The 12,144-nt window shown below is 38.6% G+C and overlaps 1 protein-coding gene across 2 annotated transcripts; it reads left to right on the top strand.

Moving 5' to 3' along the window:
• Window positions 1-3,195: 3,195 nt before the first annotated feature.
• Window positions 3,196-10,136, top strand: LOC122197275 (protein ESSENTIAL FOR POTEXVIRUS ACCUMULATION 1). Of its 2 annotated transcripts, none has more exons than XM_052770136.1 (10): window positions 3,196-3,480; window positions 4,633-4,686; window positions 4,816-4,889; window positions 5,170-6,015; window positions 6,091-6,184; window positions 6,267-6,371; window positions 6,471-7,151; window positions 7,242-9,107; window positions 9,186-9,267; window positions 9,342-10,136. In XM_052770136.1, exons 1-10 carry the CDS (start codon window positions 3,405-3,407, stop codon window positions 9,811-9,813), a joined length of 4,350 nt encoding a protein of 1,449 aa, XP_052626096.1. In that variant the 5' UTR covers window positions 3,196-3,404; the 3' UTR covers window positions 9,814-10,136. The 2 variants fall into 2 exon arrangements, with proteins under 2 accessions (XP_052626096.1, XP_052626095.1); XM_052770135.1 differs by having other exon boundaries at window positions 9,183-9,267.
• Window positions 10,137-12,144: the final 2,008 nt, after the last annotated feature.

Here is a 12,144-nt window from a genome sequence, read left to right as displayed (position 1 = left end):
CGACAGTAATTCGGCGCTGGTGAGCGCGGGTGGTTCAAGGTGACATAAGTATCTTGTGAGATCCGATTCGCCTTGGATTTCTTGCATCGAACAATAAGGATTGGTTGTGCGATCTATTGCACTTTTGGGATTAGAGACTATGTATTAGGAGTAGTCGTAGCCCGGTTTAGGGCAGAGATTGTTTCAGCTGCTGCAGTTTAACTGCGGGTGATTGAACATGAGTCAGGGTGCGAGACCCTGAACGATATGATCTCTAGAGCTGAGAGCGGGAGATTTATTGGAGCACAAACTCTGGATCTACTTGCTTCTTCTTAAACCCCCAAGCTTCCTTTTCCTTCTTTAACTTCAAAATCACCAAGAACACACAACAGTGGCTCAAGAACACTCAAAATGGGTTAGGGTTTCGTGAATAAGGTTTGGAGGTGATGGAGGCTGTGGTTAAGGCCAGTTAAAGTGTTTAAACAGGGTGCAAATCCTGAAAATTAGGGTTTCACCCTAGCAGCCTTACTCGTCGAGTCGGGGCCTCTTGACTTATCGAGCAGACTTCCAGTCCCGCGTCAAATCATTTGTTCCCACTCAACAAGTCTGGGGCCTCCAACTCGTCGAGTCCCTTTGCAAAAATGAATGTTTTAATTTAAAATATACATACTAGGAACCGGGTGTTACAATTCTAATGGATAAAGTTGGAAACTTTATCCATTGTGGATCTGTTAGGATCCATAAAAATGTGATCTTGATCCTTCTGTACCTTCCATGAAAGTGTCATGATGTCTTAATGGATTAATAAGTTAAGATTTTGGATTTTGGACCTTTTCTAGACATGGAAAGTCATAAAGGTGGAAACTTTATGACTTAGAATGATGTTGTGACACTAGATCTAAGTGTTGGATGAAATGACTTAAGAGATTAAGCTCTTAATGGAAAAGTGCCTTTCGGCCGAGTACGTCGGGCGTACCTTCGAGTACGCTACGCGTACTTGTATGTGGTGAGTACGCTGGGCGTACTCAGTCTGAAGTTGACTTGTTGACTTTTTGACCAAGTTTGACCTTGGGTCAAACTTGAGGGTTTTGGGTTATTAATTAAGATTTATCTGGTTCTGGTATTAGTGGATTCACAGGTGCGAGCAGTGCAGAAAAAATATTGTGTCGCAGTGTTTCAAGGTTCTTCGATTCAGGTGAGTCTTCTCCCGGTGCTCGTGAGTCGAAGACACCAATGCCGACTTACTAAATTATGTATGTAAGATGCTAGCTGTCTTTGTGACTCTCACATGTTTGTATGAACTTGTGTGACGAAATAGTTGTATTTGTGATGACCAGCTGAGTCTAGCTGTTATTATTGTATTATGTCGTTTATATGTGACTGAGGCTGCTGATAGTCTCCGGGGTTGCTGACAACCCATCGGGCGTGCTGTTAGCCCACTTGAATTGCCGATAGTCCTCAGGGTTGCTGATAACTCATAGTTGTTTATTTGTGTTGTGATGTGTGTGATATTTTGGGGAACTCTTTAAGCTTTGTGCTTACGATTTGTGGTTTACATGTTTAAGGTTTTCTCATATTAAAGGAGGGGCACGACTCGATTACATCGCATCAACGAGGGACTTATGTGCTTGATAACTTTTAATGATACCCTGATAAATGTCTTAAGATCTTGCAATTGTGAATTAAATAAATACTTAAAGTTTTAATCGAAAATTTTTGGTTGAAATCTGGGGCATTACATGAGGTGTTACAAAATCGATATTTTTACTTGCTAAAAATCAAGTTCCACGTCGTGGCCATATGCTTGCAACGCTGTGAAAGACATCTTAAACGCATATTCAACAAGTCTTCAAGCAAAAATTGATGAAGGTTCCAGATCTAACACGCCACCACACCGTGACAATGAGAAGGCCACGTCATGGGAAACATTTTATGTACGACTTCCATTATTTTTTCCTCTTGATGCATGCTCCAACCTCAAAGTTTCCAACTTTGTCTAGTTTTGGTCATTCTTTTTGAGAATGTCTTTCTTCGGTTACAAAATATAATGTATACTCATAAGTACCAAATATATTTGTAATTAACCAAAATATGACTAAAATATATTGAAATAATGTGTGTGTGCGCGCACACACACCCACACATGCACACACACACACACACACACACACATATATATATATATATATATATATATATATATATATATATATCCTTCTTCTTGAGAATGTCCTTCTTTGATCACTTGAATAGGTCTTCATGTCTATTTTTGATTTTCAAATGGAGGTGAGTTTTCCTTTGCATTTGATGTTTGCACACACACAGAGAGAGAGAGAATGTGGACCCCACTATTTATCCTTTGTGTGTTTTTAAACGTTTAGTTAAATTTAATTATAAAAGGAAAAGAAAATGGCATACATGTTTTTTTTATATGTGTGAAGGATCATTTATTAAAAGTTTTTAAACCACAAGGACCATCATTCATGATCTAAAAAGTTAAGAAGTGAACTTGATTTTCTTGGAAACCACAAGAACAATTTTTGAAGATTTTCCTATTTTAATCATCTTCATTTTCGCCATGTTTCCTCCTTATAAAATATTAATAACTTGTTTCAAAAAGAAAAAAGATACAACATTAATCGGTTCAAAGTTAGATTACAAAGAGTTGACCGTTTTCAATTCACTGATGTGAGTTAGCGAATCCAATATACATAAATCATAAAGAAAAAATTGTTATTTTTATCAGAAAATATTTCTTTAGGTAATTTGCAAAGTAATTTTCAAAGTAATTTTCACGAAGTTAGCATGATTTGTTGTTAGAAATTTAAAAGACGATCCGCTAATATGACCTTTTATAGTTTATATACAATCATTTTAATGGCTAGAACTTCTATAGTGGAAGATCATTAGGTCATAAATTTGGTAAACTCTAAAAGCTATTTCGATTTTCTTTTTTCAAAGCTTCTGGGTTTATTTCATTCTTTTTTACTTTAGTAGCTACATATAAAAAAATCTATCGATAGGTCTTATAAAATGAATTTATAAAAAAGTTTATTCACAGCAGATTATGTTAAGAATATTAATTTATGAATGTGCAACAAGAAAGTAATTGGAAAAACTCTTTTGCTTTTGGCTTTAAAAAATCTTGATCGGCAAATCCTATAGTTTTAAAAATTAAATAGTTGATGACGTAAGAGTTAATAAATCCGGATTTCTACTACCACCATACAAACCCTCGCCCCATTTCTCCGTTCTCCCAATCTCGCTCTGTGCCAGTGTCTACCGAAGCTTTTCGATTTCGAAACCCTAACAACGAATCTCTCTCTCTCTCTCTCGAGCTTCCGTTCGTTTCAATCTCTTTCTTAATTCTATTTCTCCTTCTCATCCCTCAATCTCCAAACGGATCCTCTCTCATTGACCGTTCGATGGCTGAAGGCAAGCTTGATCTTCCCGACGATCTTCTCTCCTCCAAACACTCTGATCATTCTTGGACCTCTAAAGGTAATCTCTTATCGCCCGGCCTTTTCCGAATCTTCCGTAGTTAATGGATGCGAATTCCTTGGGTTCACGTTAAGATAGGGTTTATTTGATCTGTACGTAATGGGATTTGTGATGCTACTGCAATTTGACTGCATCTACATTGTTTATCTCTTTGAATCAAGGATTTTCAGATTATAACTTATATATGTTTACTTAATCTACAGTTGGTCACAATGATATATGCATTTTTTTCTTCAAAATTGTTGAAAATCGAATCCAGATTTGCAAATTTTCTGATGTGAAAGTTATTTCAGTTCGGGTTTATTTGATTGCATCTATAATTGAGTGGTTGGTAGTATGTGTGATCATATCATAGCTGAATTTCATTTCCAGCAAATTTACGCACACTTGTAGAATGAATCTTCTATTTGATCGCAGATATTCGCTATATTGGAAGATGATTTGAGTTTCGGCCTATTTGATAGCTTTATTTATTTATTTATTTACTTTTTAAAAATTGTTGGCGCAGGCCTTATAGATCTCTTCGTTTTTAAGTGTGATATCAGAAAGTTAAAGTTCTTCTACACTTAGATCTCTTCATTTTTAAGTGTGATATCAGAAAGTTAAAGTTCTTCTACACTACCAAATGTTATAGATCTAACACTTCATTTTGCTGTCTGCCTCCATTTGTCTCATTAGTTTGTATAGTAAAACACAGTAATACATCTTGCTTGATTTAGCGCTATGCTCGTTGTCGTTTTAACAGACATGGTTGGGTACTTGGAGAGATTTTTGTCATTTTATTTGGTAGATTGCAATATAACAGTCCAAGCCCGCTGTGTTTTGGATTGGTAAAAGAGTTTGAGTTTCTTGTTTTATAAAAGTGAAGGAAACAGAAGGCTTAGAGTTTGATATAAGGATGCTGTACAAGTGTTGTTATTTAGGACAAAACAAGGCAGCACTGTTTTTCTGAAATTTATGCAACTCTAAAATTTTCATATGTAGACAGGTTTATATGCTTTTCTTTCATCAGTAACTTGTATTGTATTAGAATACTCTTTAAAAGCATGATAGAGATATGCCATGTGGTGTTATATGTTTTTGTTTACTCTTGCTTTGCCAAATTTGTTCTCCCAATATTCTTATCTTTAACATGCAATTGTGTCATGACAGTGGAATTTTCTGGAGGGAATGGTGAAGATAAGATGACCGGTTATGATCCCAAAGGTAGCTTTTATCCATGGATTGTGGTCTGTAGTATTTGGTCAATAAGTAAACAGTTTGGGGAGTTTGCTAACTTCCCCCAAGTCTTTTTCTTGACTTCACATTTTTTGCTTTTTGATTGTTCATATAAAGATCAAGCAGCTTTGGACAACAGCATCCCCTTGTCTCCTCAGTGGCTCTATTCTAAACCAGGCGAGAGTAAGATGGTGAGTGTTTTTAGTCGATTAAACATTACTTGTAGATATATTTATGGACATGAGATCAATGAAATACACTCCGCATGAATAGTTTCTCAGTTTTCTTTTTCATGCCTTTTTTATATTGTCATTAGCAGCTCCCTTGATATTCATTTTAGTTAATATACAACAAACACTATTAAGTATTTCTCTCTACTACGGTACCACTGCTGTAGTGCTGTGGTTTGGCATATTAAATCTATCTAAAAATAGAAAAAAAATTCAATCTCCTCTGTTATTATGGTTATAGGAAATGCGAGCACCAAGTTCTCTCTCCCTTGGGAGTTCTGCTGACTCGGGTTTGAAGGAGGCTTGGCGTGCGGATGGATCTGATGACAAGAAAGATTGGAGGAAGTCTGGAAGTGAGACAGAAAGCGGGCGTCGCTGGCGTGAAGAAGAAAGAGAAACAGGATTACTTGGCAGCAGAAGAGAGCGCAGGAAAACCGATCGCCGTGCTGATGTGGCGTCTGATAACAGAGCTCCTTCCTCTGACAAGTGGCTTGATGTGGGTAACCGTAATTCTGGGAACGAGGCAAGGCGTGATAGCAAATGGTCATCCAGATGGGGCCCAGATGAGAAAGAAAAGGAGAAGGAGAAGGAGAAGAGGACAACAGATGCAGAGAAGGAAGATGAGTCTCACTCTCAAGGAAATGCAGGCAACAACACTAGAGTGGTCTCTGAGCGTGATCCCGAATCACGTGATAAATGGAGGCCACGACATAGAATAATGGAGGCAAGTTCTGGTGCCTTTCGTGCTGCACCTGGATTTGGGGTTGACAAAGGAAGGGTTGAGGGATCAAACTCAAACTCAAACTCAAACCCTAACATGGGGTTTACTGTTGGACGTGGCAGATCTAGTGCTACTGTTGCTGTAAGGCCTTCATCTCCAGGTTCCATCGAGGGTGTGCCTGGAAAGCCTCCTGGGGTTGGGGATATGTTTTTCTACCCAAGGGGAAAGCTTCTTGATATATACCGTACACAGAGACTTGACCCTTCTTTTGGTAACATGCCTGAAAAGATTCAGGAAGTACCTTCTATTACTCAAGTAGCTGCACTGGAACCTCTTGCTTTTGTTGCTCCTGATGCAGAAGAGGAGGTAATGTCTTTTTTTTTTTAATCCATCAGTAAAGTTTTTATGTATTTCTATCTTGCTAACCTGATAAGCACTCAGGCCATCCTTGGTGATATTTCCAATGGAAAACTCACTGGTAGTGAGTTGGTGGCCAGCAGGTCGAGAGTTATCGGGTCATCTGAGAACATTACAGGTAATGGAGCTTATGGATATGAAAATGTTTTTTTTTTTTTTTTTTTTTTTTTTTTTGTATCTAAGATATTATCCTTTATCAGATGTCTTGGATTTAACATCCACCAACGGGAAAGATGGGGATGATATGATTGATCCAAGTCAAAATACTTCACTCTTTGACAGCCAAAGATCAATAACAAAAGAGGGTGAGTACTGACCAACTATGATCCATGAACTCTAGTAGTCTACTGGTTGTCAGTAATCAGTTATGACAACATACATTGTTTAACAACAAAGCATTTCAGGTCGAGATGCTAATCAGGATCGAGAGCAAGGAGTCCCTCAGATGGAATCATATGAACTGCAAACAAGGTCAAACACCAGTATTATTGACTGTGGTCAAGATAAAGCTTTTAATCTCGACGGTCCAGATTTGGGTTCTATGGGGCATCATCCGTTGGATAATTTCCAGACATCTTCATTTGATACCAATTCAAATCTGGTTAATGATTCAAACTCTGTATTTGTTGATCCATCTTCTGAGCAATATTGGACAAGAAATATGCAGGATAATACAAATGAACATTTAACCAGGGGCATCATGCCTGAGGAGTTAAGTCTTTACTATCGTGATCCTCAAGGGGAGATCCAGGGACCATTTCTTGGGGTAGACATCATCTCATGGTTTGAGCAAGGATTTTTTGGGGCAGATTTGCCAGTTCGAGTGGCAGATGCACCAGATGAAGCTCCTTTCATGGAATTAGGTCATGTTATGCCACACTTGATTCCCAGGCATGATTACACCACTAGCAATGATCCAAGTCCCAACTTGGACAAGTCGTCTGATGGTTTCCATGGGAACCTGGATGCTAATGTCGTCTCTGTACCTGTGCCTGCTTCTGAAATGGGATTTATGTCTGCATCAGATAATCAAGCCAGAATACCTGAGCATTTTTACTCAGAGGGTCAAAGCTTTCATGAAGAAGGTTGGTTAAATACTCTTTCATAAACCTAATCTAGCCTTTCTTTCATTCTATAAAACGTAACATCCTAATGTCGTTTCCCTGTTGTCGCAGAAATTGTTTTCCCAGGAAGACCAGGCAGCAGTGACTCTGCAGTAAATTTTATGAACAACCACACTGTTCCTGTTCCAACCGATAATAAAATGCATCCGTTTGGATTGCTATGGTCTGAGTTAGAAGGATCAAGTTTAAGGAACGATCAGCAATCTAGGACATCTTTGTCTGGTGGTATCCAGCAGCAATTTGTGAATTCACCAAGTCAGAGGTCATCTCATTTCAACACAATCCCCGATGCTGATGAATGGTCTGATATTTATAGAAGAAATGCCATGGATCAAGAGACCACCGAGTTTGATTTATCAGAGAAACTCAGGTCTCACCAAATTCAACAACAGTTGCTCCAACAGCATAATCTGCTCAACTCTCATCATCAGTTGAATGAATCAATGCTGGATCCTGTTCAAGTTCGACCTCCTATAAACCTAAAACAGTTTTCAGGGCAAGGTGTGGATCACCTTGTGGCACTGCAGTTGCAGCAGCAGCAGCAGAGGCGGATTGAGCTTCACCAGCAGCAACAATTGCAGTTACAGCAGTTGAGTCAACAGCAAATGCTGCTCAAGGAACAGCAATCACGACAGTTGCTTCTTGAACAGTTGGCCCAAAATCAGATGCGTGCAGCACAAGCACAATCACGTGCGGATGCTGCAAGATCAAATAATGCACTCGATCAGATTCTTCTCAAGCATCAGATCTTGAATGAACTTCACCAGCGTTCACAGCATGTCGATCCATCATCAATAGAGCATCTGATTCAAGCAAAGTATGGTCGTCAAGGTCAAGGTCAAGGACATCCAAACGAGCTGTTGGAGCTCATTGCACATGCGAAGCATGGCCAGATGGAACATCATATGCTTCAGCAGGAGCAGTTTCAGGGAAGGCAGCAGCTGCCTTTGCCTTTGGGTTTGGGTTTAAGGCAGAGGATGGAGATGGAAGAAGAGAGGCGTCTTGGTTCTGTCTGGCCTGGGCCGGTTGATGAAACCACTCAGTTTCTAAGAAATGCTGGTGGGCTTCACCGGGTCAACTCCAGTGGCCTCAGTCCTTTAGATGTTTATCAGCAACAACAGAGGCTATCTCCAGATGAGTTGAGTCATCTTTCAATGCAAGAGAGACTTCAGCAGCGCTCATTGCGTATGTCAGGTGGTGGTCCTGCAATGAACCTTGATGTTAATTCCATGGGTCGAGTTAATCAGAATATGCAGGAGTTCAATGCTCCATTGCACCACGGTGGTGCTGCTAATCAGCATCCGTTAGCCTCAAACCGCTTCCATCCCTCCTCTCAAATGGGTGCAGAGGGACAAATGCCAAATGAGTGGATTCAACAGCTGCATATTGATAATGAAAGGCAGAAGGAAGCGAGAAGGATTTCTGAAGATCCAAGTGTGTGGATGTCTGCTGGAAGCAATGATGATCCTTCAAAGAGGTTGCTTATGGAACTGCTTCAACAGAGTCAGAACCCCGCAGAGAATCGGTCCACTAGTGAAGAAGCATTAGCATTGGATGTGAGTAATAATAATATGGCAGGGTCTGATAGTAGGGAAAGGGATTATTCGAGTCATGCATTTGGTGTTGGTGGTTATGGATTTAACTCGGTGAACAGGCCACAGGGCCAGGGACGGTTGGTGGGTTTGGGTGAGGAGACAATAGTTGGGGAGGGTAGAGTGCATACTAGACCTGGAGGAGCAGTACCATTCTTTTCTGAGACTCAGGAGGCAGTCTATACAAATTCCAACATGCAGGGAAACAGAAAAGTACCTAAAAGTGAAGCTGGCAACAACAATAACATGATGATACGTGTAGCTGCAGAAACTCAACAAGGTGGTGTTGCTGCTATAGACCATGGGGAAATGCCAAATAATTTTGGTAAATTTTAATCTGTTTATGATGGTATTTATTTTTTATACAAATAAATATATTTGTGTTGTGATATGATATTAGCAGGTGGGAATAAAAGCTTATACAATGACAGGGTTGAGTCTTTTGCAGCAGCAGGAGGAGGAGGAGGAGGAGAGGGTCAAGACAGGTAATTTCAGTTATTATCCTGGAACAGATAATTGATATGTTTTGGTTTCTTATGTTGAGGGTTTGCATGCACAGGGGGTCGAAAAGGTGTAGTAGTAGTAGTAGTGATAATATAAATATATTGGTGAGACGCCCTTCATCATCATCATCTCATGAAGGGGGGTTACGTGAGGTGGATTCAACTTTCAGAGAAAGAGAAACTAGGGAGAACATGATGATGATGGTAGGTGGTGGTGGGTTTAGGAGGACGTCATCATTGAGTGATGCATCAGTGGCAGTATCAGAGACAGCATCTTTTAGCGACATGCTTAGAAGCAATAGTAATAATAACAATAATAATCATCATCTTATTAGGAAGCCACCCTCACCAGATCCAGAGGGTTCAGCAGCAGCAGCAGCAGAGGGACATAATAGCAAAACTGGTGCTGGTGCTGGCGGTGGGAAAAAGAAAGGCAAAAAGGGGAGGCAGATCGACCCGGCTCTGCTTGGTTTTAAGGTTACCAGCAACCGTATTATGATGGGAGAGATCCAACGCATTCAAGATTGAGCCTCTCCTTTCCCCAAGTTTTTTTTTTTTTTTTTTTTTTTTTTTTTTTTTTTTTTTTAATTTATTCTTTATTGTGGTATTTATATCTATATGTATATGTATTGTATGTATGTATGTAGAGAGTATTGGTTGGTTTGGTTGCATAGAGTAACTGCATCTGTATGTACTATAGGGTTTTTTCTTTTTATGTAGCATTCAGTCGGTCAACATTATAAAGTGCCAAGCTGATTTGCCATGCAAGTGCTGCTTGCTTTGGAAATAACGTAAAAATTGTTTCAGACTTATCATATATAATATAATATAATATAATTAATTACTAATTACATTCTACTTTCTAGTTCTACTCTTTTTACAGGTGATAAAAGGTAAAAAGGGCGGATAAAACTAGAAGCCTGAATGAAAATTTTGGGGTAAAACTTAAAATCTGAACCAGTGTTCTTGACAATAATATTCAAAAGTAAATTGTTTACTCGTATCCTATGTTATCTACGGTGTTACCATTTACCATTAATATATCCTAACGGACTGTCTATTTTTTAAAGATCCTGATCCTGAAGTGAAAAACCACCATATTATGATAGATTCCGTCTGAAATAAGATTTATATATGGATCTTAGGATGAGCTACAATTCGAAACCCAGCCTTACCTTCTATGTTTTTCCCAAACGGTCTTTAAGATCTTAATCCAATTTGATCTCACATCTTTAGTCATTTTATATAAGACTAGTCTCAAATATTCATCAAGAAGTCTCATAAAGCATCATCATTTCATTCCTTCATCTTGAGTTACACATAGTATCATAAGTAATGATACTCATGTTATCCTCTTTAAGATCTTATGCCTTCAGTTTTACTACATGGTCACGATGATCCTGTTAATTTTTCTACAAAAATATTTTCTTTCTAATTTTTGCACTTTTCAGAAACAAAATGTTCTAATCAATGCCTGCGTTTACTAGTTTATCCACTTCATCATTTATGGATTTGTTGCGTTCTCCATATCGACCTCCCTTCTTATGCCAAATCGGTTTTGTTACTGGCCCTTCATTAAGTTTTTGCTCAGTTACTTGTCCTGATACTCCAACAATGTCTGCTGGTTTCCAGGCGAATATGTCAACATATTCTATTAACAAGTTAACCAAGCTTTTCTCGAAGTGAGGTTGGTACATCATATGCAAATTCCTTGGTCCGAATATGTGTTATTTATCATGATGGCTTCTAATTTGTCTAGATTGCCTATTTTTTCTTTCGTTTCTGGGGCGCCTTCTTCAATTATCAGTGTTAACACTGATATTACTAGTGGTTAGCTGTAAATTGTCCCGTATTGTAGAAACATTGGGTGTGTGTGATTTCCCAATATAAGATATGAGTTTGTATGTGAAAATACATCTTTTAGATGTATCAAGTATAGAGTAGGTAAGCCGCCATAAGGCAGCTGAGGGCTAAAGAAGATAAATAACCATGAATTTTCATGTTGAGAATTTAGGTTGAGAAGAAAGAGATATAATACTTATGAATCAAGGAATGGAGTGGTGAAATTGAAGGTATATAAGTATAGTTTGCATGTCGTATTATGGGCATTGCAGACACATTATACTTATTGTAGCTCAATGGAATGATAAAGTGACCTGAGGATCAGGTGGTTTGGGTAAGAAGTGCTAGCATGGTATTTGGAAAGAAATTTACCATGTATGAAATGAGACTTGGAGTCTTGTGAATAACATAAAGATATATTTGAAGGTTCAGTACACGAACACTAGGAGGTTGATGAGTTAAAAGGTCGTGGTTAGATGCGACAATTTAGGATGAATGTGAAGTGAGTAGATGCAATACTTCACTAAGGGCTTAGAAGAGAGTTAGAAGAGTAGTAGTGTAGCCACCAATGGAGTCGGAATGATACAATAGAAGTGCAATGGGATTGTAACTTACCTTAGAGAAGTTGGTTAAGAAGGGTGTTAGTTTGAACCCACACTTGTGAGAGAAAAAAATGAAAAGGGTAAGCCTATACTCATGGTTGTGTAAGGTGGGACAAAAAGTTGAAAGATAATGCTTAGTATGCAATGTGATTGCATAAGAGTAGATAGAGTAGTAGATGTCCAATAACAACCACGGTGAGTAGATAGATGAAGAAAGTTTGGGGATTGCATTGAGAATGCAAATAAATGGAAATTAGATTGTTATTTTGGGTTATAACGTTAAAAAAGAATATAACCTTAGAAATGAGTCACTGGAGGCGAAAATGACTAAGAGATTAAAAAAATATTCTGATGGTGGAATCTCTTAAAGGAGGGGAGATTGTAAGAACCCAAAATTTAGAGAGCTTTAACTTTA

Source organism: Lactuca sativa, chromosome 4 (genome assembly GCF_002870075.4).
Source record: "Lactuca sativa cultivar Salinas chromosome 4, Lsat_Salinas_v11, whole genome shotgun sequence".
Taxonomy (NCBI): domain Eukaryota; kingdom Viridiplantae; phylum Streptophyta; class Magnoliopsida; order Asterales; family Asteraceae; genus Lactuca; species Lactuca sativa.
This window is presented reverse-complemented; position numbering and strand designations above follow the sequence as displayed.